A 27,322-nucleotide genomic window follows, 5' to 3' on the forward strand; every position below is an offset into this window, starting at 1 on the left:
AGGCGGCTGTGCGCCGGGCCGGCGCTAGGTGGGGATGGCGGCCCGCGGCGCCGCTGCGCCCCGCCGGGGGGCGGCGGGGAGGAAGGGCCGGGCTTCGGCTGCATGGGGAGCGGGGGGGGCTGGGGTGCAGGGGGCTGGGGGGCTGGGCTGGAAGGGGGTGAAGGGAAAGGCTGCCGGGGAGGGAGGAGGCGCGGGATGCGGGAGGCGGCGCGGCAGGATTGTTGGAGGTAGCGTGGCAGGGATGCTGGACACAGCCTGACAGGGATGCTGGACACAGCCTGAGGGATGTCGGAGGTAGCGTGGCAGGGATGTTGGACCCAGCTTGACAGGGATGTGGGCAGTGGCATGGCAGGGATGCTGGAGGCAGTGTGGCGGGGATGTGGTCAGAGGCATGGCGGGGGATGCTGAAGGCAGCAAGTGACTTGGCAGCACATCAGGCTGCCGAGACAGGCATTATTGCAAAGGCTGTGCCTGTTGGAAAGTCTGAGCTCCTCTCCTTGCCCCTCTCAGGCTCATAAATGCCCTAAGCTGGGGCAGAATTGCCCTCTGCACCCACTTAAGCCAGTGTGGCCAAGGAGGGGCACCAAGCACAGTCCAGGGGAGTCTTAACTTTTTTTCCTTGGTTTTTTTCCTTGTTTTTTAACTTCCTTGGCCACCAGTCCAACCTGCCCCTGCACGTAAATGCACCCCCAGCACATCCCTGCCAAGGACCGGTTTGGGGTGAGCACCAGGCACCCAGTTGGGCTCAGCCAAGCGTTGACAGATGCTGCAGCACCCAGGTCCCACTGGCAGCCAGGAGAGTCTGAAAGTATTTGAATTTTTGGTGTTTTGTCCTGCTGAATGGTACCATTTGCCCTCCCAAAGAGCCTTGCCGGAGGGGGATGCTGCTCAGGTTTTGCATCAGTTGGTGCCATGCAGAGATCAGCCCCAAACAGCACTGGGAGGGATTCATACACCCAAAGGGGTCCCAGGGAGAAACACAATAAAAAAGGGTAAATAATCCTTTCTTTTGGACAGCAAAAGCCTCTTCCAGGCTGCAGAAAGGCATTAGCAAATGTCACTTGACTTACCAAGCTGGTGCCCCTAAGCCTGTACCTTGGAAGGATGCAAATGTCCATAAACCCCTGAAAAGGGGGAAAAAATAAAATAGCCCAATTCTACATAGAGCAGAAACTCTTTCGCAAAGTTCGTAGCCTGGAGGAGTCGCATGCAAGAACATCGCAGCCTTTTCCCTGACAAACAGCTGGAGCCAGCTGATGGCTCCCGTGGGCCCAATCCTTCAGCTCCCTGCATCGTGGGCTTGGTGGGCATTTTGGGACTGATTGGGGCAGACATGGACCCTTTGGTGTTGCCTCACCGGTACCTCCTGGGGCTGAGGTGCTTCCCTGGAGGAAGGTGGAGGGGATTTGGTTTGTATTTGATGGCATTGGGACCCTTTGAGGAGATCCTGCCTGCCATGCTGCCCTCCTCACCCTCACAACCAAGGGACGAAGGCAGGGAATGGGCTTGTTTCACCCCGCTGGGTCTCACTCGGAGGAGACTAGGGAGAGCCCAGCCCAGCCGCAGAGCTAACGAGTTTCCACATTTATTACTGGCATTAATTACATTTTGCAGTTTTGAAAAGGAAACATTTCCCACCGGTGCTTCTTGGCCAGACCTTCTCCCAGGCACACAGCTTGTTTCATCCATGTGCCTGCGCTGGATTGTCACTAAGGTGGGACACCGGCACGGCTGCAAGCCAGGCAACCGGCTGCCAAGCTCCCAGCCTGGCTGGAAAGGCTGGGAGGTGGCAGCAGCACTGGGAGAGGGATGCAAAGCACTCGTGGTCCCTGTGCTGCCTTGCCGCAGGGTTAAGGAGGGATGAACACTTGGCAGGAGGAAAATCCCATCCCAGGAGAAGGTTTCATACTCCCCGCTTCGTCTCTGCTGCTCAGCCACGGGCAATATTTCCGAAACCTGTCTCAGGTACAACAGGCCAAGGCGATAAGCTCTTCACATGAACGGGTTTACTCGCTGTAAATCTCCCTGGAATCCACTTGATCCAATCCTACCTCCCAAGTCACCACCAAAACCAGAGCACAGCCGTAAATCTCACCCCCTCCCTGCTCACCCCAAGGCTCAGCTGGTGTCTGCCGCCTCTGAGCGAGGCATCTTCAGGGAGGGCATCACCCTGAAGCCTGGATCCAGGAGCCAGAGGACTTTCACAGCCTTCTCCTGCAGGGACCCAAGCACTGGCAGCAGGGACCAAGGATGCTCTTGGCCATCGGCACCCTCAGGGAAACCTGGAGGTGGCCCTGACAAGGCATGGACAGGCAAATTGCACCCACATCCCACATTTCCCTGGATAATAAACCTGCAGGTTGCCTCTCCATGCACTCACTGGGAATGCTGGGCTCCCACACCACAGCCTTTCCCCAGCAGCAGGATATGGGTTGCCTGCTCACTGTAGTTTTCAAAGCTATTTACTGATTTCAGGCAAATTTTGGAAATATTTGGAAGTTAAAAAAGAAGCTGGTTTGGAAATGTCAAAACATTTCTTCTGGGGTTCCTAAAACAAAACACATCAGAAATACCCAGCTTTTGTTCTTGAATCTTTGTCAAGAATGGTGGGGTTTGACCTCATATTTGGAAATGTTTTGGGGTTTTTTAAAGTTTTAGGAAGGGACTAATTGATCTACAAACATGAACTTTGCATTTCTTGTCAAACTGACTATTCTGGGGTGATCTAAAACCAGAACACTTGGAGAATTATAAATCACATTGTTTCAGTTTAATCTGAATTGATTTTTTTTCTCTCTTCCCTCCCCCCCCCTTATATTTCTGCCACAAAATGAAAAATCCCTTTTTTCAACCTGCAGCGTGTGGCTTTCCCAGGCCATTCCATGCAGATATCAGTTTCCCTCTGCTACCTAAAGCAAACGAAAGGAACACTTCGGGTTTGCTCCTATGTCTCAGACACAGTATTTTGCGGTACAGTTAGACTGAATGGGGGGTGCCTGACAGCACTCCAGACAGTTTTTACCTTGCTGGGCTCCAGAGGCTGTAGGTGCCTTCAGGGCTTCTTGTCACTCTTGAGTTTTGGGTTGGGGTTTTTTTTGGCAAAACCAAACCTGAGCCAAATGAGCTTCCCATGATGCTTCCTGCAAATCCAGCCACAAATAACCAACTGCATCTCTGCCAAATTCATGTGCCAGCATCAATTTCCAACTAAATTCATGCACTAACATCATCACCATCAACTGGGCAGCAGCCGGACATCCCTCAAGCTGCCTCTGGGAAGTTGGAGCATTGCCCTGGATCTGCTGCTGCCTTTGAGATGCATCTGCCCTGATTTATTACTCCAAATTTCTAGGACCTGGGGCACGACTGCCTGAGCTCACTCCCACCTCAGAGCCAACACACCAACTTATCAGTCCAGCTATAATTAAACATCCAAAACCCAGAGCTGGGATGCTGCTGCTCAGATGACATATAACCATAGAATGAGAAAAAAAATTCAATGACCACAAACTATTTGCACTCAAAAACTAAAACATTTACTTGCTTTCATATTTTTGCAAGAGTGCTGAAGGCAGCATTGGTAGCCAAGGGCCATTGAGGCTTCGAGTCGCTTATGTGAAAACACTTTTTGCCGCAGAGATTTCCTTTGGGTTATTTTGTGACATGCAGTAGCTTAAACAACTGCATTTAGATGGTACCGGCAGAAGGGCCTCTGTATTCCTGTATTTCACTTCCAGCATGCAGGATTTTTGCATCGTTGGCCTCAGCCGACTCCACAGGGAGTCACATGGTCCCTCTGCCTGACTATGTGCCTTTCCAGTGACCCCAAAATCTATCCTATGTGAGAACAATCTCAAACATAAATTTACACAAATAGAGCATTTCCACACATTTCACAGCTCTAAAGCCTGCACACAGGGTGAGGTGCAAGCGTACACAGGGAAACTGCAGCTGGGCACGTGCTGGGAGCACCACAGCCCTCCACGGCATGGAGGTTTTGGAGATGAGCAGGTTTCTTGGCAGATATTGGATGTATCGAGTCCCCTGGGGAAGGAGTAAGAGAGACCAGAAGGCTACGGAGAGTTGCCCACTTTGTGGGTTGATCCCCCAGAGTTGTGGGGCAAGCCTCAGACTGAGTTTGGCTTAGACCCAGTGGTCCAGCTCCAGCCTCAAAACCTCACATTAGCCACGGAAAGCATGTCTCCAGCTCCAGGGCAGCAGCTCTGCTCCCTCCCCACCCGCTGCAGAGGGCTTAGAGGCACCAGCTCCCTCCTGTGCCATGAGGGGACACGGACCCGTCAGGTCCGTGAGCTTGGTCCAGTCCAGCACCCTGGGATCAAACTGCCCAAAGCTTTCCCATCCCCACTGCGCCTCCTGAGAAGCCGTGGCAGCATCTGCAGAGGATTAGAGCCCTCCTCATTTCCAGTCTCCATTTATTCCTGTCCTGTTTTAGTCCCATTTGTTCTGGTGCCAACATTGTCTTTCAGCTTAAACAACTCTTCCTCCTTCCTGGTGTTTCCCCCCAGAGGTACCAGCCAGCATCTTCTCTCCTGCCTTGGTCTCTCACGCCCAAACCGCATGCATCAGGAAAGGGGATTTTCCTTTCCTTAGATGAGGATCTAAGAAAATACAGCACCAACAGCTGTGACCGCATGGGTCCAGCCAGACTGAGCAGCCCCAGCCCTGTGGAGCAAAAAACCTGTTGAAAGCACCAGCCAGGGCTGGATTCAGCAACCGACACTGCTCACCTGAAGCCACTCTACCACCGCAGGTACCTTGACATGCTCCACCACTCACCCAGCTCCGTTCAAGCAGGGTGAGGTACTGGAAGCCCACAGTCAGCTCACCAGGAAACAGGATTTTTGGCAACTCCCTAAAAAGCAGCAGCAGGAGGTCAGCGCATTTCAGCCATGAGGTTTCTTTCTGGGCACGGGGCAGAGGAGCAGGACCCCATGGCTGCTGGTGAGACTGTGGTGGTTCAGACTGAGGTGGGCTGAGGACAAGAAGCAGGGACCAGGGATGGAGGCAGGGACCAGGGATGGAGGACCCTGCAGAAGGATAAGGTAGGGAGGTGGCCTGGGGCTGGCCAATGCTGCATCCTGGAGCTGAAGATCCCAGCACAGGGTCCAGGCTGCACCCAAATGACCAGGGCCGGGAACTAAGGAGCCAGGACTAAGCCTTGGGCCCAAGAGGTGCTGAGAAAGGTGGGAGCAAGAAGCAAGGCCAGCAAAGAGCATCCTGCAACCCCAAAAAAAGGTGAGCAGTGAGGAGCAACTGACAAGACTCCTTTTTACACCCAATTTCAGGTGTCACTGGTCTTACCAGCTTGATTGGTGCACAGACCACAGTCATGGTCAGGTTGTTGCTTCTTTTTTTCTTCCTCCCCTCCTCGTCCCCCAGGACAACTCAGCCCAAATCCTGCAGCACATCTGCCAAAATCCATGTTCACAACAGAAACGGTGGCTCAGACTCAGCCACTGGGGTCTGTGCCCTCAAATCAGGGGGCAAAGGAAGGTGGCATTGTTAGGACAGGAGCATAAATCAGAATATTGATTTGAATGTAATATTGATTTAAACATAACCCCTTCTGCTGCTTCCCTGCGTTCCCCTCGTGCTCATCCAAATGACTTAGCACATGATTTTAGACAAACTCCATGGTCACTTGCTGTGCAAATCATCGGTATTCAAAACCTGCAGGTCCCTGCATGCTCAGGGATGGTTGGCGTGTCCCCAGCTACTCCCTGCCAGCATGTACAGAGGGCATCTGCCAGCCTTAGAGGTGGTGCTGGGCACAACCAGGAGCAGGATTTGGTCCCAGAAATTAGGCAGGGTGGCAGGTAGAGATGGCCCAGAGCGCAAGAGCATGCCCAGCCCAGTATTGCGTGGGGTCATTAGTGCCACTGTTGCTAGATTACACTTCTCTGAGGGTTTGCTTCCTGCCATAGCAAGCAAAATCAGATTCTGAGGGTATTATCACATCTACATATATATATTTAAATATATTTTTATATATATTTATCTCCCAGCAGCTTCAGAAGGACCCCACCGACTTCATGCATTGCACGGAGGAAAGCTGGTGGCTGAGATGCACAGAGAGATGCTGCCTAAAGTTACCTAGAAAAGCCCCTCCAGCACCTCTGGGGCTGTAGCCTCACCACCTCAAAGCAACGTGCACAGAGCAGAGGTGTTCTGGGGAGTCCCCCTGCCTAGACAGAGTGGGGAGCCAGTGGGAGACCAGGGCTGAGGTGCAGGAAGCCACCCCCCCACCCCAAACTCAGCCCAGCTTGAAAGCCCGGCAAGCGCTAACACTAACAAACTGTCAGTGTGTTTATAACCCACCTTCCTGCCAGAGCAGCCGAGAGCAGAGGTTATTTCTGGTGTATTTGGCCACTGCCAGAGACACCAGTGGAGGCCAGGAACGCGCAGAGCTGTTGGGAAAGTCCAGAGGCGACTGCCCCAGGCACGGGGTGATGCGATGAGGGCCGCAGGAACCTGCTCCAAGCCCATTTACACAGGGATGTGGTTTAGCCTGCAGGACATGGGGCACACCCCTGGCTTTGGAAGACCTGGGGATTATAAGCAACATGGGCTGGGATAGCCCATACAAACCGCCTCCTATTCCAGCCCCACACTGCTCCCCTTCACCCCATGCAGCAATGGAGCAGGAGAGCCGCCCTGAGCCCTTGTCCACCAGGTGCTTCACCCCTTCCCACCCATCCTGCCCGTGCATGGACTGTGGCCGCCACCTGGACACCAGCAGCAATGTTCAGGTGTCATCAGGCACCTCTTACAGCCCGCACCCGCTGCCTTTTGGCAGGGCTTACTGCTAATGGCAGGTTAAAACAGAAATGAAGGAGAAAGCACAAAGTGGCACTGCTCATTGCCCACTTGCTATTGTGCCACAGGGCTTGGCCATGTTCCTTCAACTCACTGCCGGTTTTAAAATAATTGAAACCATCCATCTCCCCCATTTTGCCCCAGCAAGTGAGCTCCTCACCCAGTTTTGGATCTGCTTTGTCCCCCCCTGTGAGCCCAGGCTGAGGTTGCTGGCCTGTGGTGGCACATCCAGACATCCTCTGCAGCAAGGACTGCTGCTCCTTACAAAACCAGCAAGATCAGCAAGGACAGCACATGAGTTCTTGCAAGCGCTCACAGGCTGATGGCTGGGGCAGATAGCTGGGTCTTTCCTTCCAAGCACACAACTAAAACACAGAACATGAGCGGCAGGAAAGCCTGGGTTTGATTTGGGCAGAAGCTCAGACTGATATCAGCCAAGAGGAAAACAGGTAAAACCAGGACCTTGCAAGGTCAGGATCTACTGGCTAAACCCCAGACGAGGTGTGCTAACTCCAACTGCCCCACTGCAGCAGGGAGCGTGGCTGGAAACATCCTTTCAAGTGGCTTGTCCATAAAACAAAAGATTTAAGCCCAGAAAGCAAGTGGGGAGGTGACGAGAGCCCTTCTTCCATGCTAGCCCCATATCTGTGGTCTCCCATCTCCTCCAGCCTTTGCTGCTGCTAATTCCCTGTGCATCACCCGAGGATAGGGCCACCTCCACCTTTCCCTTCTAGCACAGGCAGTTTCAAGGATGGCAGTCCACCTGACAAGTGGTTTATCCCTACAAACACACTGCAGCCATGAGGAGAAGGTGCCATGGGCTTTACTTGGCATCAAGAGCCTGAATTGCCCTACCCTTGGGCATCCATTCAGACCCAGCGCTTTCTCTGGGCCTCTTTTATTTTAGCCTGAACCAAACAGGTTAAGAACATCCACGTTAATTTCCCGTGCACACGAAGGGGCTGAGGATGTCTCCTCCAGCTGAGGGCAGGGGTCCTGTGGCTGCCCCAAGCCCAGCACTGCTCCCAGCATCGCTGGCGTGTCCACCTCTTCCTCCCTGCTGCTGGGCAGGTAACAGGGCAATTGTGATAATGAGCCTCTGCCTTTCCAGCCCTACTCAAAGCATTTAACAAAGCCAAGTGCTAATGAACTTACCTTCATGGCGCCCTGGAGATGGGTTATTGCCATTTGAGGTGGGTGGCTGACCTGGTCACGAGGTACCTCAGGCAGGATGCAGGAGCCGGAGCTCCCTGCCTGGAGCAGGGAAAGGATGGCAGGTAGACATAAGGGCAACCACAGCTCTCTCATGTGATGCCTGTGGCTGGAGAGACGGGTTTGCCCACATTTGGGAGGACACGGGGGACTCCCCACCCATCCTGGTCCCGACTCAGCCCCAAGCAGCTTCAAGGCAGCTGTGTCTCTGTGGCTGGAGCTCCCGACCCCCGGCACGGCCATCCTTCTCTGCATCCCGCTCCCCAAGTTTTGCAAGACCCCAAACATGGCCATCAAGGCACAGAGCAGGAGGACTCGGGTCCCCTTGCAGACAAGCTTCCTCAGTTTTGTGACTCAACAGCCCAGCCTCCTCGGTGTCACTTCTGACTCCATTTCACTTTGCTGGAGCAGCACTGCACCCCCTCTTCACTGTAGACGACAACGGTCTGGCAGCACGTCCCATCCCAAAGGGGCAGTCTGACCCCGACCGCAGATGCATGCCCCTGCCTCGCCCCACAGCATTTTTGCACCAGCCTACATGTTCTCGTGCAATGAGCATCCTCTTGCAGGCAACAGGTCCCCCCACAGCAGCTGCTCCTGTATTCCTGCCGCAGGGTGACAGTGCCTCTTTCTGGGTCTACCTGCAAGGGTGAGGACATCTGATAATCACAAGGATGCGACCTCTGCATTGCACGCTCTTACGGCACACATGTCCTCACATGCACATTGATGGCATGCTAAAAATATTCTTTACTTTTTCACTGATTAAAATTTTCCACAAGAATCGGAACCACAGCCCACACCTTATCTGTAAAGCCAGAGTTTTCCCCTCACCTCCCCCAGCCCTGCCAGGAAACAGAATACTGAACAACATTTCTAGTGCTCTGGGGGCTTTTTTGGTCATTTTAAAAGCCTGGCTAAAAGGCTTTTTGCAAGAGTTCATTTTGTGATGGCTGGCACCATCCCGGAGCCAAGCTTGGCGCTGCCACACCCTGCCTTGCTCTCACATCCCCACTGAAGAAGGCTGTGGGTAAGCTGGGATGCTCCCACTCCTCACCTGAAGCTCCATTATAGTGGCTCAGAAAATGAAACAATGAAAACATGTTTTTAAACCAGCTCTCACCTGGTGTTAGGCAACAGAGAGCTAACCCTGGCTGGGCAACAGCCCTGAATGACGATGGCCAGCCACGATTTTCTGGTCAAATCTTTCAGAGGTGCCTGTTGTGCCAGGTAAAGGAGAAATCTGAAGGATGCTCACAACCCCTCAGCCTCTGGCCAGGCCCCTCCATGCCATCGCTGGTGCTTGTAGCAGCATTTTTTTTGCCCAATTTGGCTCTCGGCCACAGAGGAGGAGCAGGGGAGGCCACAGAAAATGTTTACACAACAAGGGGATCATCTCGGCGAGACCAGAGCCTTTGCCAAACCTGGAGCAGAGCTGGTACGAAGAAGATGCCATCAGTGTGTACTTACTAATTATCATTAATAATTATTTGTGCGTAGTTGCTCTTCGGAGCTCCGGTCTTGGCTCAGCCCCTGCTGCTCTTGCAGCTCTGTGCAAGTGGAGCAAACAGGGGGGTCCTACCCCAAACCCCTGTGGGCGAGAGGAGAGGGAGGGTGAGTGTGGTGCCTGAGCAATGCCCCGACAGTGATGGACAGGCATGATGCATTCCCCCCCATCCTGCTTTCCTCTCCCCACTCATACCAGTGCTGGCCAGTCAGACCCCATCCATCCTCCCTTTGCTTTTCTGAGTGCATTCAGCACCTCAGCCTCTTGTCAAAACCCAGATTCATCACAGGCGCATCTATTAGCAGCTTTCCCCCCCCTCCCCATGGGGGATGTCTTTCTGCTGACATGGCAATCATTTCCCTGTCAACGCGCCTTGACAGCACCAGGATTTCTCATTTCAAATCCTGGCGAGTCCCAGGGTGATTCCCAGCTCCTCCATTAACCCCTGGCCCTGCAGGACAGGTCAGCCAGCCCTGATGGATGCTTCTGTATCTCTTCTACCCCTGGCTAGCAGGAGCTGTCTCCTGGTTTTCCTCCCAGTAATTGCCATACCCATGCAGAAGAACATGTAACCTGGTGGTAATGGGTGTTGAGACTTTTCTTCTCCTTTCCTTCTTATCTTCTTTGCTGAGAACAATGGAGGCAAGGTTTGCCGAGGGAGGTGATAATCTTTTTTTAGACTGACTGAAATAATTAGAAGAAAAAACAGGCAGGCTGTTGGGTACATGAGCCCTCCAGCAGGCCTGAAATAGAAGCAGAAGTCTGCAAAGCTGAATACCAGTGGAGAACAATAGCTCAGAGCGTGACTAGTTGCGTTAACCAGTTCTGCCACCAAAGACCATTCCCCAGCTGTTTCCCTTGGGCTAACGAACCACATCACCGCTCTGCCAAAACCCGCTGCCCTGAGACCAGCCGGCTGCCAGGAGCCGCCGCTGCAGCCGAGGGATCCCCGCTGCCGCACGAGCTGGGCCCCGGGCGCTGCTCCACACCGGCCTCGGGATGCCCAGAGCACCAGGATGGCATCCTTCACCTCTCTGCACCCCGCGCCCTGTCCTGCTGCGCTGAGAACCCTACCTGACCTCAGCCCCAGGGCCACTGTCCCACTATGGACCTTGTCTGACCCCAGGGATCCCGCCTGACCCTGGGGACCCTCTGATTTAGGGGACACTGTCCTACCACAAGGGGTCTGGCCTGATCCCTGGGGACCCTGCCTGCCCCTGGGGACCTCTCCCACCCCAAGTTCGGTGTCGCACCCCAAGTTCCTTGCCCCACTCCAGGACCGCTGTCCTACCCCAAGCTCCTTGTGCCATCCCAGAGACCCCGTCCCACCCGCAGGTACCCTGTCCCACCCCAGACTCCTTGTCTCACCCCAGGGACCTTGCCTCACCCTGGGTACCCCGCGCCACCGTCGGGGACCCTGCCCCACCCTGCAGCCACCGCCTCGCCCCAGGGACCCTGTTCATCTCACGCTCCCCCCTCCCCTGGGCTCAGTCCCGCCGCCGTTGCCCCAGCCCGTCCCGGGGGCTCCCAGTCCCACGCCCGCGGCGGGGGGGGCCGGGGCCGGGCCAGGCGGGGGGGCCGGGCCAGGCGGCGGGGCCGGGGCCGGGGGCATCCCCGCCTCCTCGCAGCGCCGAAGCCGCCGGAAACCCGGCGCTGCTGCTGCTGCTGCTCCCCGAGAAGTTGGTGCGGAGGCGAGAGCCGCGGGGCCCGGCACGGCCCGGCTCGGCATGCCCGCCCGCCCGGGGCCGAGCGCTGCAGCGGGGCGGCGGAGCCCCTGAGCGGGCGGCGAGGAGCGACCGGCCCCGGCCCGCCATGGAGCAAGTGAGTCCGGCCGGGAGCGGGGGTGCCCCGGGCCGGGGCTGAGCCGGAGCCGCCGGGCGGGACGGGGCTGGGGGGGGCGCAGCCCCTCGCTGCCGGCCGGGAAGCGGCCCGGGGGAGCGCCCCGGCCACTGGGGGCTTTTCTGGCGTCTCCGGCGGCTCTGGGACACCCCGGCCGCGCTCTGCCCGGGCGCGGCGGCGGGGGCAGCGCGGGGGGCAGCGCCGGAGCCCCGGGGGCGGGGGGTCCCTTTCCCCGAGCAACCCCCGTTGCCGTCTGCGCCCGCTCGGGTGCGTTGGGGCTCGGCAGCGGCTGGTGCAGAGCATCCCCGGAGCTGCCGCGGCTTCCATTTCCCAGCCGGCCGGGGCAGGCTGTCGGGCAAGTGCTGGCGGTGCCGGAGGACGAGCGCTGGCAGAGTCGGGCTTGTTCGGGTGCCACGCTTGCTCAGGCCACCTTCTGCTGACTCCCGTTGGGGTGTTGTACTTCCGTACTGGAGCTGGGCCTCGGTCAGCCCGCAAGCTTGGCCATGTCCACATACCTAGCAGCCTTCCCCCAGTCTGTCCTCCTCCTCCGTCCGTGCCTGGGACGGGTTTGACTGGGAGAAGAGCAGTAGTGCTTCTCCTGCACGTGTAGGTTTTCACGTCCATGGGATCGCACCCCAGCAGTCCATCCCTCTGCGGATGGATTAAGATGCCACAAATTTGTTAGCAAGTCAGACAGGTCATTTTCTCCCCTCATCTGGCCACGCAATTATTCCTGCTTCCTTTCCATAAATGAGGTTTTGCTGCTCACGCACAAAGAAATCTCCCGGCAGGGCAGGCTGCCGGAGAACTTCAGGCTCTAGTACATGCAACACCGGTAGCTGTGGCTTGTCTCTCCCCCCTACGCTCCCTTAGTTCAGCTCCCAACATTCTGTGGCAAGAATGAGAGCTCTTTTAAAACAGCAGGGAGATGACAAAGCAGCCCAAGTTGCTAGTGACTGAGAGTTGTTATTATCCGCTGGCATCCATGAAATTAATCTACAACAGAGAAACTGCTTCCAGCTGGTAGCCACTGGCCAAAGGGGCTTCGCACCCACCCCAGCATTGACCGCCTGGCTTACCGGCTGCTCTTCGTTAACAATAAATGAATCCTCCAGTGATTGCTTGTGGGAGGAGGCATCTGACAGTTCCCCAAGTTTCACGTGGATCTGAGCAGTTTATTTCCAGTAAGATGGTTTTGCTCCTGTGGGTCAGGGAGAAGTGGAAGTGCTAACAGCCGGGCTTGGAAGATAACATGGAAAGGGAGAAGAAGAGTGGAGTTCTGGAGATGCAGGTTGTCTCCTGGGAGGTGTTCATCAGTGCCATGCTAGAGAGGAGGGTGTGATAAATGAGTTGCTTGCTTTAAATGAATTTGCTGCAACTGGGTGAGACTGCAACAACTGTGCACAAAATGTGATTTTTAAAAGCACCACTGCAATTCAACTGTTGGTTGGGGTTTTTTTGGTTGGAAGACGTGAAAAGTATGTGGGTTTGTGGGCCCTTAAGTTGCAGGGCAGGGGAGGTGAGAAATAACTGCCTAATGATTAAATAAAAAGCCATCCTGCCCCTCTGATTTGGAATCTCTGCTGAGCTGTGAAATGTGAGTCTAAACCAGGCTGGAAGAGTGAAACTCATGTTTCACTTCTAATGCCACTGTGCTATAAATTGCAAAAAGGGCTCGTATGGCTTGGTTTTGGGAGTGATGCCTTTGGCGTGAGTCAGCATTGGGATAACTCAGTTCTTCCTTCATTTACACTGGTTTGCTTGGCTGCTGTCGGGGGTTTCTTCTCATGGATTTACACCAGCGTCAGGAACGATTGCAGCCCGGGAACATCCTGGGAAGGATGTCTTAGTATGTCTTGCAGAAGGAATACCCATATATAGCTGAGTTAACAACAGCAAGTCACCTCTTTGTGCGGTGCTCCATTTTAGTTGTGGAGCAGCAGGCGGAGAGCGCAGGATGGACACAAAGCCCTGCTCTCGGTGTCCTTCCCTGACCAACCTTTCCTTGCCGATTAGGAGCAAGGGGGGCATAAAAATAACCCACAGAAATGTCAGCCGCCATCTCTGAGACTCTTCTTGCTTTCACAGGAACAAACAGTCAAGTTGCATCATGTGGGTTTTTACACCCTTAACCTGCATGTGAGGGGTTACAGCAGCTGCACCCCAACCTTGCAGTGTGCTGTGTGGGTGTGAGGGGGAAGCTGCTGCCCCTGAGCCCAGGCAGCTCAGCAGCCCCTGGCACCTGCAGAGCACAGGATTGCACCCGTCACGTCTATCATGCAGCAGGGACCGGTGGAGGCACCGGGCAGCTCAGGCTCAGGTGACTCCTGCACAGCGCAGGGGGGCACAGCCTTTTGCTGCTGTCATCTGCTGAGACCATCTCATCTCGCCTACCCTCTCCTGGGCCGCTCAGCTGGGGCAGGCGGGGGCTTGCAGTCACGGATCCTCTCTATGGATGCTCCCAGGTGCCGAAACAGCTGGAAAGTCCTGTCTCATGTGGAAGGAACCCCATGGCTCCCTTCAGGCGGGTGACTCCAACCTCCCGAGTGGCCCGGGGAGGGGGTGAGCTGCAGGGCCACCGTGCGATGCCATGGAGGGGAGGCAGTGTCCTCAGAAGACTGGCGAGCCCACGGGGAGCAGGCAGCTGAGCTGGCAGCGCAGGCTGCCAGCCGAGCTCTGCCCTAGCTTTGCAGCTCTGCTTTGCACAGAAGCGCAGGCATGAGCCCCAGCTCCGACAAAAACAGTTACTGGGACAGGTTGTTTTTTCAGAGGTAGATGTTAAGTGCTGTGTCTTCACAGGGAGTACTTTTATTTTAAAACCACAGGAGACAAGGTAGTTTTCACTCTGCAGAGCACTGGGAGAAGCCATGGATAGACAGATTTGCCATTTCAGAGAGCCTTTCTCTCAGGTGGGGAAAAAGAACAGCAAAAATTCATCTGCAAAGCAAATAAAACCTTAAAGGAGTAAAACCGTTTTGGCAGCTGTTGCCACTCAAATAAACCCTTCGTACAGCTACATCCATGCAAAACAGCTATGAGGGAGGTTAAAGTTTGTGCCCAATTATCTAAAAATGACATCAAAAGGGTGCTCAATCAGGAAACCAGCAGGTCTATATTTGTGCAGCAATTGATGTTTGCTGAAGTCGCAGATCGCAACTGAATACAACTTCCTGGCAACCTAAAAAGTCAAGTTTAAAAAAAAACCATGCAGTCCCCCTTGTTTCCCGGCAAACTTTTTCATGCTCTGTCATCCTGTATTGTGGCTGTTTCAAACACGGCTCAGTACAATTAAAATAACTTCTACAAAGAGCACCAAAGATGTTACAGGTTTCCGCCTGATTTTCTTCTAGGTGGTACGAGGTTTATTTGAGTTTCTTGTTCCCAGTCTGCACCTGAGGCTACCTACCAAAGCCAAGACTATTCCCCACCTTAGCACGGATCAGAATAAATGTGGACGCAAGGGGTATTTAATCTGGTTTTTGTCTTTTTTATGGGTGTGAGCTCCTTCTTTAGAGTAACAGCTTACCCTGATGGCAGCTGCTATCCAAGGGCGTGTTGGCTGGGAGTCTAGTGCAGCAAAACATATTTGTTAGCAAGACTCTCCTCTGAATTTTTTGAGCTTGTCCATACACACTCGCTCTGTCCTGGCCATAGGAGCGTCCAGCTCTGCCTCCTTTCCATGCACATTGGATTTCCTTATGTTATGAAACATGATGTCTGAGCTCCAGCCGCTCCGGTTTGTTTTGTTTAGTTTTCCTACAAGAAAAGGTTTCATTCAGCAGCTAGTGAGGGCCATTTGGGGATGGCTGGGGCTCTGCTTTTGACACGTGTCCTCTTTTTGTGCAAATGTGCTGGCTTTCTGCAGGAGGATTGACGCTGTTAACAGATGATGACATGGAGGAAACTGAGTCGGGGGGGTACAGGGCGGGTCCTGGGAAGGGGCTGCAGGATTTGGGGTTGGCCTCCCCTTAAAAGTCACAAGGTTGGTGAGATGTTTGTGTAAGGGGATTTGGCTCAGCGAGGGATTCTCTTTGCCTTGCTCCAGGGAAAGAGGCTTATTTGGTCCACAGGGTGTTGGGAGCAGCCAGGAACTGCAAGGGAGGGGAAACAGGGATCCTGCTATTGCAGAGGCTCTTCCAGTGCGCTGGAGAGGAGGAAGACTCATCTTTAACTGAGTCTGTAGGTGAAGGCAGTCAGCTAATAAGCCTAAGTGCCCCCACTCCTGTCTCTGTTTGTTGAGAATATTGATGCTGGATATTCCTGATGGTTTCTTCAAAGCAGAGAAGTTATGCATCTCCTGGTGTTTACCAGGCCTGGAAAGCCAGCAGCCTCCCAGTGCAGGATGCTGGGTCTCCCTGTGCTGCTGCAGGCAGGCAAGAGCAGGCTGTGACAAACAGCAAGGAGCTAAAGGCAGGACAAAAAACCCCTAACCCATTCTTGGTGCTGCCTTCTCTGCCACTCCTTCCCCCTGTCTATAAACCATGCAGGAGCCTGCCAGGAACATTTTAGTATGGATGTGATGAAGTCCTGGTCCTCATGCTGTGGATTTGCCCATGGAAGTTGGTTTGGGGGCAATGATCAAATGTAGAGACCTAGAGAAGAAACTTGTACAAGTGGCCGTAGGCTAAAGTATGAGTGTTGCTAGTGATGCCAGCAGGATCCATCCCCCTGGGTTTCATCAGAGAGCTGGAGGAGCAAAGCGGAGAGAAGGGTGCTCATTTTCAAAGCCTATTTGGTGCACAAGTGAGCAGGGAGTACCTCCACAGAGAGGGCAGCAGAGCCACTGGGGAAATAGAGGAGCAAGGTGGACTTGCTGTCATCCCAATAATGTCCCCAGGGGTGGCCAGGGTCCATGCCTACTCCCTGGTCCTGTGGGAGCTGGTTGAGTGTTCCTCTGGAAGATGCCAGTCTTTTTGCTTGTGATGTGGTGGGGAGGGACCACGTTTGGTGGGTGCTGAGGTCTTCTCTGGGCAGGCTCTCTGCCAAATTTCATTAAATGGATTGGAAGTGCTTTTGATGCAATTTCTTCTCCCTTCTGTCTTTGCAGGATACAAAGGAGGAGGTCTCAGAGAAACCAAAGTCTGCTCCAACTGCAGAGAAGTACGGCTGGATTAAGAAAAGCAGTGGGGGACTCCTGGGATTGTGGAAGGATCGTTACATCCAGCTACGGAAAACACAGCTCGTGGTCTATGAGGATGAGGTATGGTCACAACTAACGGCCTTGAATGAGGGGCAGGATCAGGCCCTTGGTGACACACGTTCCTGCGTTTTTCACTCTTTCCTCCAGCCCATTCCTTTGAAAAAGGTTTCTCCAGTTATTTTCAGGAAGGGTAAATGCTATAAAAAAAAAAAGACAACAGCTGCATTTTAGAGTATATTATATATCATAAATATTTTAGCCAGTAAATATTTTGACAGTGCCATTGCCAAAGGAAAAAAAATGGGGGCAGGACATCCTGTGAGAAGGCGAACGGAGTAAACCTTTGGGCGGAAGCAGGATATGTGCTATGCGGTTTTGGCGTTTAAAGGATAAAAGTGGATTGTAGCAGGCTGACTTCCCACCTGCCACTCAAGGGAACGGCAGGCAACCCTGCAGCTGTTTGGCACCCCTCAAGCAGCTCGGATTGTTGCTAGCCAGACTCTTCAGGGTTTTGTTTAGCCACTGATGGACTCAGGGTAAGGTTGTGAGTGCTTGCTGTCCTCCTTAAGCAGGGACACAGTCTGGATTTGGCTCATCTTTTACTTGAGCCAGTACTGAGCGAAGGACCCCTGGGAGCCTTGTCCCGGACTTCCCTAGATAAACTGCATGCCTTAAGTTCATGGCCTCATTAAGAGCTGTTTCCGATCAAATGAGGAAAAAGAACCAAGCTAAATCTTGCATCTTCGTGCAAGAAGAGTTAGAAGCGCAGGGCTGGTTCCTGCTGGGCTGCAAAGGTGGCTCTTTCCCGAGTCAGGCTCTCAGTTCCTGGGCTGGAAGGAGCTTCTGCAAGAGCAGAGTGTGCCCCAAAAGTTAGGAATTACAGCGCAGAACACAAACTACAACCAAGAGAGGTTTGAGATTAGGGGTGGGTAAGTCTTGAGTCTTGCTGGTATATGGTGTTGTGTGCGCATCAGGATGGAGGAGCATTTCCTACCGCATGGTCTGCGCAAGGACCATGTGCCTGTGCGGTGGCTGACCCGAAGGGATCTTGGTCATTCGTGGGTGTCAGAATGATATAAAACCAAAATCACGTAAAGCTTCATGTCTAGCGTGTCAAGGGAAGAAGAATGGGGAAATGTTTCAGCAGTTGCACTGCTGCCATGGTTTCAGGAACAGCAGGACTGACAATGAGTTTGGTTCTCTTTTTTTAAAAACATACTGTTGCCTAATAGATATGTTATGAACAGTTTAGGTTAAAGGGTATTACCTCCTTCCATACACTGAACTCTCCTGCTCTTCCCAAATCCCAAAGCTTTCTGGAGGCATTTGTTCTTAGTTCTGAAATTCACAAAGGGTGCAAGAATAATGAAATGAGAAGTCAGCATCAGGTGATGAGCAGCTTGGAAGGCAGGCAAAGTGGCGGGGGTTTCTCTTACACAGAGCGATGCAGCCTGGTCCTGCAAACCACAGACTCCGCAGATTGCTTCTCAGTGCCCCAGACACCTGTTGACTCCAGCTGAAGCTTCAGGAACTCGCAGATTCAAAATCTATAACCATGACGTAGGTTTTTTTAAAGGGCATGCCTTTAAAAACAAGATATATGGAGGCTCTCATTACCGCAAGGGAAAAGAAAGCTTTTAAAGTGAGATTAATTTTCACAGACATTCAGAAGAAGGAAAAATCCCAATCATATAAAGGGTTATTTTATTATCTCAACAAGGAAAATGGCATTTGTAACAACCAGGCATAATGTTTTCTGGTAGCCTGCGGATTGTGGTAACATCCTGTAATAAATTGCATCTGTAAGCTACAGTAGCTACAAGGTCTCATTATTGTAAATAAGGGATCATGTTAATATCTATAGGCTATTAAACTGGCTTACAGTGAAGTCAAATGTCTTAGGAGAGGAAATTGCTCCAAAATTATCTGGTAGCACAATAGGATAGTGTGTGATTGTGCAGACTTACTACAGGGGAACTAAAGGAAATGGCAATTTTCTGCACTCAGGAGGGGTCCTGTTGCCACAGAATTGAGGCAGTTCATGTTTATTACTGTATTTATCTTCCTCTAACGTGAGTTAGGGCAGTGTTGCTGTCTCCATTTTACAATTGCAGAACGAAGTTTTTGAGATGGGAGGGGCCGATGTCAAGAGAGAGTCTGTGGTCCGTTGTGCTACAGCTCTTATTTCTGGAGCTCAAGCTGCCACTTTCCCCACTGGACCTTTTCCACGTACCCAATTTGTGTGACCCTGGAGACAGACGCAGCGTCCCTGACCATCCTCAGGCTGAAACATTTCAAAATAGGATTGTTCAGTACTTGCTGAATTGGAGCCCTGGAAAAAGAAAGGAGATAAAGCCTCGGGGAACAGAAGTAGAAGCATCTTTCCATATGTATCCTAAGTTAGACCTAAATGGGTTAAATGGGAGGGAGGTCAGCTTCCATGTGGGAGGGCAGGTTTAGAGGCTGAATATTTCAGCTCTGAGCCCATCAGATTTCCAGGAACTGAGCTAGTGACTTGGGCGAATTGTGCTTTTATCAGTCCCTCATGTTTGAGCCCTTCCGAAGAGATGCTAATATTGCCTTTAGCAGTTGTTTCATATGCAGGCACAGTTGTTTATACAATTGCAGGAGGCTGGCTGTACTCGTAGCTGGGCTTTGTGTGTGCAAAACAAGAGCAGAGAGGGTGGCCAACACAAGACGCAGGCAATGAGGTTGTACTGTGTCACTGGAAAGTACAGACAGAGCAGAACACAAATTCTGTATTTATCATCATCAATAACAACCTCCTGGAATGTGCTCCAGACTTGCTCTGGGAGTGTGCTTCCCATATTGCATCTGTTAGTCAGGCTTTGGGTTTGGTTTAAAGCAGAGCTACCTCCTAAGGCAAATTGCAGATGGCTGTTGTGTTACCTGGAGCAGATGGGGGGTGAAAGTCACCCCACCGGGCTTCAGGTTTCTTTCAGCAACTATGAAACGAAGGGAGGTGGATTTCTTGTTATCTGCTGTGCCTCCATCTACAGCACCCTACATCCGTACCCTCACATAAATGAAGACTCGGTTAAGTAAGATGTTTGTATGATATCACATACCCAAATGTCAGAAAAGCAGGCACTGACGCAAATATGTACAGCTCTGAGGTGCTCAGATCCCGAGAAACTACTCAGAAATCTCAGGGAAGGCAGGTTGTGTGCAGGCCCACACAGAACCAAGCAGGTTATCTTCTAACGGGGTTTCTTGTCTTGTCTCTGCATATTCTTGTCAGAATAAAAATTAAGCCTTGCAAAACTAGAGAGCAGCTGAAAACCAGGCAATCCTATGCGGAGAGACTACACAGAGCAATTTCATCACTCCGTGGATTAGAGAGCATCAGTCTTGAGTCTGGTGTTTTTTTCCCTCTAAGCAGTGCAGCTAGTGGTTAGAGTTGGTTTTTTGTTGTTTGGGGGGTGTTTAAGTGTATTATTTGATAGGGGAAAAAAACCTTCTAGACAAAGTCTTCCAGAGACCAAAGGATCCACTCCGCATTTAACAGTCATGCAGTTAACATCTGTATTTTGCCCCTGGTAAAGTGGTAGCAGCATAAACCCTGAAGTGATTTATTAAAATGCTTTGAGATCCTCAGCTAGCCAAGTAAATTATTATTTCAGGCAGTCTAGACATTGTACACTGAATAGAGGGTCACAGCCCATGAATGTGTCAGTGAATAGGTCTTTGCTAGAAATTATACCTTCATATAAATAAAAATTTCAGTGAGTCGTTTCCCCCCCTTTTTAACAGCTTTTTGTTAAGGAAATCATTTGCCAAGTGTGATTCTTTGGTTAAGCACAAGCATTAATATGTTTAGGTGTTCAGTAATTTTCTTCTTAAGGGCCAAGCTTACAGACACATACATGTTTAAGTTGCAGCATCTGCTCCATGAATAGCTAATGGAATTGGTTTTCTGCACTAAACCATAAATGTAGTGGTTTCTGTAACAGGATTTGTAGCATCTTATTGATTGCCCCTTCCAGCAAGCCCAAAAGCAATTTAAAAAACATGCCCTAAAATCTGTAGAGGAAAAGAGAAAAGTGGCCTGAAGGGAATTCCTTGTCTTGATCAAGTGCAGCACCGTGGGATGACCCTGCAAGCTGTGTGTTGCAGGGAGGTGTAACCACTGAGTGAGAACTCAACCTTTGTGTCTCCAAACTTCTTTGGGACACCAGAGACCACATGGAGCAGGAGCTAGTCCAGAACATGTGTCTGACACCCTGTGTCAGGGCAGGACTCTGGAAGCCACATTGTCTCTGTGTGGTGCTGAGTATCCGCCACATCCCAGGAGGTTTAAGGGACCTGGAGATGTTGCAGAAGGATCAGGTCTTTCAGTCTTTGTCTTAGTGGTGCAGGACAAACATAAAGGATCTCTTTGTGACTCAGGTAGGCTCACAGGGGATGGCCGCTTGCCAAGGGTAAAACAGAGACAAAACCCCTGTTCTCGTGCTCCCTGAACTCAGATGCTTTTTGCTTTGCCTCAGACATGGAGTTTCTTATTTCTCTGACTGTTTTCTTCCCCACCCTCCCTGAAGAGGATAACTTACTTGAGGAGTTTGTGTCTCTGAGATGAAGGAGCCATAGCTTGCTCAGTCAAGCCAGTGCCCCTGGGCAGGCAGTGTCCTCCATGTCCCCATCCTTGCTGTCCTTGTTCCCAGGCCAGGCCATAGTCCCCAAGGCTTCTCCAGGTGGGAGAGGGGCAGCCAGAAGGCAAGAGGCGATGTCATGGCAAACCCACAGCTCTCCAGCCTGCCAGGTCCTTCTCGTCCCCCAGCGCGGTGCTCCACTGTTCTTAGGAAGTGGAGGACGGCTGGGGATCAGAGGGAAGGTTCCCCTCCAAGAGGCAGGAAGGATGGCATGGACAAGGAGGGTGACATGGAGCCACTGGGCTCTGCTGGGGACAGAGCTGCCCTCGAGAGCAGGGAGGGTGGGCAGGGGTCTTCGTGCTGGTCTCTGATCAGAGTGCTGCCAAGCCTCCTACGTCCTTAGCTCAGCAAACTTTCACGTTGGAGCGGGTAAGCGCACCGGCCGGCTGTGCGGCAGTGCTGTAACGTGGGCGGTCGTCCACCAAAGGCCAGGATGAGATCACTCATCCCCAAGGCATATATTCCTGACCTCACCCTTCTCTGTCATTTGTTGGCCGCTGAGGGGTTATTATTTCCATCCCTGTCCTTTTGCAGTGACATTGCAATACCAGGATTGCAGCAGGAGCCTTGCGCCTTCAAAGGGCTCAGTAACGTCAGCAGGATTTTATCTGCTAGGTTTTAGGTTTGAGCAGGATTAATTTCCTCCTAGTATACATTTTCCCAGTTCTCTGGTCACGTTCGTCTACTCGGTGTTAAATGAAATAAACAGTAATGTCATTAAAATAATAAACCTAAATTAGATCCAGACATCCCTCAGTGGCTCAGAACTTGCTCTGCATACTGGCATCGGCTCTGCTGGGCCCCCATTCCCAGATAGGAGAGTTAAAAAAGCTAAACAGGGCCTGAGCTCTGCACAGCGACTAAAACGTCAAGTGGTGAAGGGAGGAAATTCCCGCAGCCCACTTCCCTCTGAACTCTCCTTTCCCTGCCTCCAGCCACGCAGCAGCTTCCTGGCTGCAACTTGTTTCCTCATCCCACACCCCGTCTCCTCCATAGGAATTGCTAAATACAAACTCATACCGGTACAAGGAGTGCCTTGGGAGCGGAGCCTGAGCTGGGGATGGCCATAGCCAGCGGTTTTAATTCAGGATGGTAGCAGGGAGGTTCACGAGGCGTGCTGGCTGTAGCACTTCACCGGCAAGAACTGTTTTGCGATTCTCACTGCTTACTTGTGTAATGCTTAGCAAAAGGGAGCTTTGGTCTCTTCTGGGCTATCGAGACTTGAAGAGTATCATCTGCCCAGCGTTACGCTGCGGTTCCTGTTAGGGATGGTGCTCCACAGCTGAACTCAGCCACGCACCACGTGTGGAATTTTAGTTATGTTACTGGGAGAAATGAGCCAAGATCGCGGCCGGCAGTCGTCAGTGGAGATACAGCAGAGACAAGTATTCCCTACTGAGATGCTGGCCCCGACAGCTTTGCTGGCTATACAGCACTGTATTTCCAATCCTAAGCATTTTGACAGCTCAGAGCTTGGCTGCAAGAGGAGTGTGTCCTAGTCGCTTGTGGCTCCTGCTGGCCCTTTTGTTGTGAGGACCAGCCTGCCCCAGCTCAGCATGGCAGCAGGGCTCCCCTCTTGTCTCCGCTGTGCCTCAGGCTTCCTGGGGGGCTGCTTGGACCATCATGATGCTTGTGTTGTCTTCCCTGTGAAAAAGCAGAATAATGTCTCCTGCATCCTTTTTTAGAAGGAGATAGTGTTGCTTCTGGCTGCAGATCCCTGGATGAGGCCAAGAGAGGTGGCAGAAGCTGGTGTTACTGTCCACAGGGTGTTATTTTCTCAGCCACTGTGGACCACTAGCCACAAATCGGCCTGTAGTTTAAAGATTTTCTTAGTGAGATGCCAGCCTGATTTATGGGGGCTTGCTGTCTGCATGCAGGTTATAGGCAGAAGAGCTTTTAGACAGATGCAAGGGGAATGCATGCAGAGATTGATAGTATATGATTGATTTCAGCGCCTCCTATTCATAATAATGTTTCATTCCCTCTCTGCAGGATGAACAGAAGTGCATAGAAACAGTGGAACTGGAGAGTTATGACAAGTGCCAAGAACTGCGTGCGCTACTAAAAAAGAAAAACCGTTTCATTTTAATCCGCTCCCCGGGTAAGAAGGTAGGATTGCCTTTCTCATCACCCTCAAGTCTGCTAACTCCAAAATGAGTTCCCAGGCAACTGTGCCCGGAGCAGATGAAAGGCTCTGAGATGCAGCTATTTGGCAGCTGGGAGAAATGGCCTATAGCTGCAGATGGCCTGCAGTGTGTAAGGAGGAACACTACTGTCTTGTAGATTTTCTTCTTGTTGTGGGGAAGGCGTCTTCCTGCGACTCAACTTTGTCTTCTTGATATTTTTCCTGCCTTGTCATTTTCTTTCTTCCAGTACTCCCTGAGCAGTGGAGAATAACCATTCCCGGTGGTTCCCCCATGTGCTCTGGGCAAGGAAGTATCCCTCTCCCAGCTGCACATGCTGCAGCTTTGCCCAGATTCCAGTGAAATCAATGATCCTGATCCATGTACTGAGATAGTTCCTGGAGGTGGAACCACTGATCTGAGAAAGTCCAGCGCAAAGTTACTTGCAGTAAAATAGTTCCTAGGAGAAAAGATTTATTTTGCAGGATTCGTGTAACTGCATCTTTAGCTTCCTGCGCAGCATCTGGTTAGATCCAGAACCTCACCACCAGGCTGGCACTGCGAAGGAGCTATACATCCATCTGAACACTGTGTGCAAGGACATGCTCACCTTATGTTCATCGTCACTATGCATATTTGAAAGTTCTCCTTAGTTCCTACTTATATGCTATCCATTCCAGCATCTTTATGGGCTGGGATGCTTCTCTTGTTGCTTTGAGGCATGACGCTTTGACTTACTTCTAATTTCAATGTGATTTTATTGACCTGAGAGATCTTCCTACATCTCCCCATGCAAATCTGAGAGGTTGTGCAGGACAAAACATACTCATTTCCATAAGAATGTGAACTGGCAAAAATACCAACTTGCCTGCATTCCCCCGTCTCCATTTTGTTTAAATAAATGGAGATTGTTTGGTCCTTGTTGTCATTGTTGCTTATTCTTTCACTCCAGTCACTTAGTGTTTATTCATATAATAAGACCCCAGCTGAGTTCAGAGCATCATTGTGCTAAACTTCATTCAAAACAACAGAACAAGGACTGTCCTGCCCCAAAACACTCACATGGACTAGCGTGGGGGTGGAGAGAGAAGGTGGATGATGTTCATTTTGCAAGTAGGCGCAGTCTGTAATGGGGAGAAAAACACTGTTAAGCACCATGCACCAAAGTGATGGTGGCCTGGAAATTTGCACCCTGGGCTAGTGAGCTCCTGCTCAGCGCCAGATCCCAGAGCAGGGAGTCTCTCCAGTCCAAGTGGAGGTTTAGTGGTTGTTTTGTAGCTTGATTAATCAGAAATAATGTCAATTTTAGATCAAAAGTGGCTAACTCTGGCAGACTTAGTGTGTTTTCTAGAGGGTGGCTTAATAACTACCAAGTGCGCACCTATTCCCAGGGAGGCAAATAAAAGTCTGTTTGCTCAGAGATGTGTGGCACAGTAGGAATTATTATTATCTGCCAGTATGTTACTTAGAGAGAAGTGTGTAATAGCTGTATATGTCTCTGCACTTCTGCATGAATCAACACAGGGTGTGAGACCTGTTCCTAAACCTTTCATTTCTTGCTAGGAGAAAGATATGCCCAAACTGTGCCCTGAAAGGGTAACTTCATCCTTTTGGCATGCTGGCAAGTTTACAGTTCCCATTTTTCATGCCACTGATTAAATGGAGACCTAGATAGAGGCTACTTTCTATAAGGCTCTTTTGGTGAAAGGAAGGGCTTCAATAAATGAAAAGTTCCCTGTTTGTAGCTCCCCGCCCACCCTCCTTTTGGCTGGGAATCTGGTGAGGGTGTTGACACACAACATACTTTGGCAGATGTTAGAACAGGCTTCAATTAGGAGGCCAATGTACACAACTGTCCTTCTTCTGTTTTGAAATTGCAGCTGTGGCGATATATATCAGCTAAACATTTTCCATTTGGGAGGCTTGCTGCCATCCACAATTTAAAATCACCCTGTAAGCTGGCTCGCCAAACCCTGCCAGATCTTGCTAGGGTTTTTTTGCCCCCTCTCCTGAGCACAACACTGAGGAATGCAGAAATCCAGTGAGTCTGTGGGGCTTACAAACAAGCTGGGAAAGGCCATTTCTGTTTCAGTGCACAAATAAGAGTTTCCCACTTGAATACAGGGAGTCCAGCTTAGCTGTAGGGGAATCCCAGTTTAAATCTTGGATGGGATATTCTTCAAAAGGAGAGGAGATGAATCAGTCAGTTAAAACTACTCTGCAGCTAAAGTTACACCCGAATAAGTAAGTTGCCTTACTAGACAGTGGTCTTTGATGGATGTACGCCAGATTCTGCTTGCCCTGTTCACAAGGATGACATTTTTATTAAGCTATGACAATATGAGCGTGTCACACGCCTGCACTGGTATGGAACTGAAAGAAACCACTGCCCCCTGAACTTTGATTCTTCAGCAAAGGAAGCTGGCAGTGTGCAAAAGACCTGCTCTGCTTAGAAATCTCAAATGCTCTGTTCCACCCACAGCAATTAAATGAAAACTGTTGGATGCAGTGAGCTGAGCTAGTAAGAAAGGGCAGCAGCCTTGGCCGGGGGACTTTCAAATGTACTCACGATGCAAAAAGCAGTGTAAATGGTGCTTGGGGTAAACTGCCTGGAGACTACAGAGATTGGCACAGGTCTGGTATTCAGGAGGTCTGAAAGCCTTCAGCTGCAGGGAAGTCTTAAGAATGGGAAGAAAGAGGGTGGTAGCAAGGGAAGGAGTCTATGAGCCAGCACTGCAGCTCCCCGCACATCCTTTCCTAGCATGGCCAGGCACGAACGCTGCACCTGCAGTCAGGGGTGGAGACTTCGAATGCTTGTTTTTCCCTTCGTTGACTTTGGAGGTACCTGCAGCTGCCTTCATCGGGGGCCCAGCCTGGAAGCTGCAGTAGATAGCTGTGAGGCATGTTTGCCCTGTGCATGGAAGAGTTTGCTCCTGGGGTCTGCCAATTTGGCAGAGAAGCTGCCTTATCCCCAGGGATGAGGTAGCTCTTGGTTCAGCTGCAGAAAACCACAAGAATTGCCTAAGTGCCAGTCCCTTGGCTTCCACTTTTCCCTCTATGATCTGACCTGACAAAGTCATGTAGAAGGTGGCAGGAGATGGCCTCACGTCTGGTAGATGGACTTTGGTAGTTTAAGATGTTACTGACCCAGCTCTGTTCTGGCTTCTTCTGGAGGTGACCACCCTGTAACCAAAAGTCAGCAGAAGAGAACACATTCCCACACCTAAACCAGCAGTTCACAGTCCAGTTTAGCCCAGCCCCACTGAACTGGAGCTGACGCAAGGCTTTGCACTAAAACAGCTAAGCAGCAAACACAGGTTTCCGTTGCCCACCCCTGCTGCAGATCAGCAGCATCTAGCAGAACTGCTCAGCAAAGAGCTGGTGTTGGTAAAGGTCTTAAACTGCACCTATACAGTTCTCCAGAGGTTGTCTCTTCAAGCATTTAGTGCAGGTACAACAGACTGACCCCAGAAACACTTCTCTTTCCTGGAAAGCAGGGTCAGCATAGCTATAAGACTGTCACTGCTTGAAGAGACTGATGTCTCCGAGAAGACACGGAGCAATCAGGGAGACCATGCTCGCTGCCGTCATGGACAGTGACCCGTGTGTGTGCCTCTTGTTGCACGACATCCAGCCAGTGATTCAGCAGGAGCTGACTGGCCGTGCTGTGCTCTGAGTTAACTGACAGTAAATTGCGTAGTCTGTATTCACGGCTTACAATGGTCACTATCACATTAAGTTTAGCCATGACAGCTTTTCCTGGCACACCAGCCTATTGTTTATGGTGTGACTCAGTCTCAGCTGGCTTAGCAGGAGGAGAGCAAATGCGTTACCCAGTCTGCTGCCTTCTTATATTGGTGTCACTGACTCTCTACCTTAAACTGTTGCCGGAGAACAGACCCTGCTTAATGTTTTGTGGGGAGTATCCATCTTCAGGTGCGTCCTCTGATATCTGTGAATACTCGATTGAGTAAAAATACGGACAAGATAAATG

At 51.5% G+C, this 27,322-nt stretch overlaps 1 protein-coding gene across 1 annotated transcript in view; it reads left to right on the forward strand.

Moving 5' to 3' along the window:
* Window positions 1-11,165: 11,165 nt before the first annotated feature.
* Window positions 11,166-27,322, forward strand: part of PLEKHO2 (pleckstrin homology domain containing O2) — a 28,795-nt gene continuing 12,638 nt past the window's right edge. Inside the window, exons 1-3 of the mRNA XM_056347836.1 lie at window positions 11,166-11,377; window positions 16,443-16,595; window positions 23,198-23,314. Coding sequence (XP_056203811.1) covers window positions 11,369-11,377; window positions 16,443-16,595; window positions 23,198-23,314 — 279 coding nt within the window. The 5' untranslated portion in view covers window positions 11,166-11,368. The remainder of the gene's footprint in view (window positions 11,378-16,442; window positions 16,596-23,197; window positions 23,315-27,322) is intronic.

The sequence above is a fragment of the Falco biarmicus genome, chromosome 7 (genome assembly GCF_023638135.1).
Source record: "Falco biarmicus isolate bFalBia1 chromosome 7, bFalBia1.pri, whole genome shotgun sequence".
In the NCBI taxonomy this organism is placed as follows: Eukaryota; Metazoa; Chordata; class Aves; order Falconiformes; family Falconidae; genus Falco; species Falco biarmicus.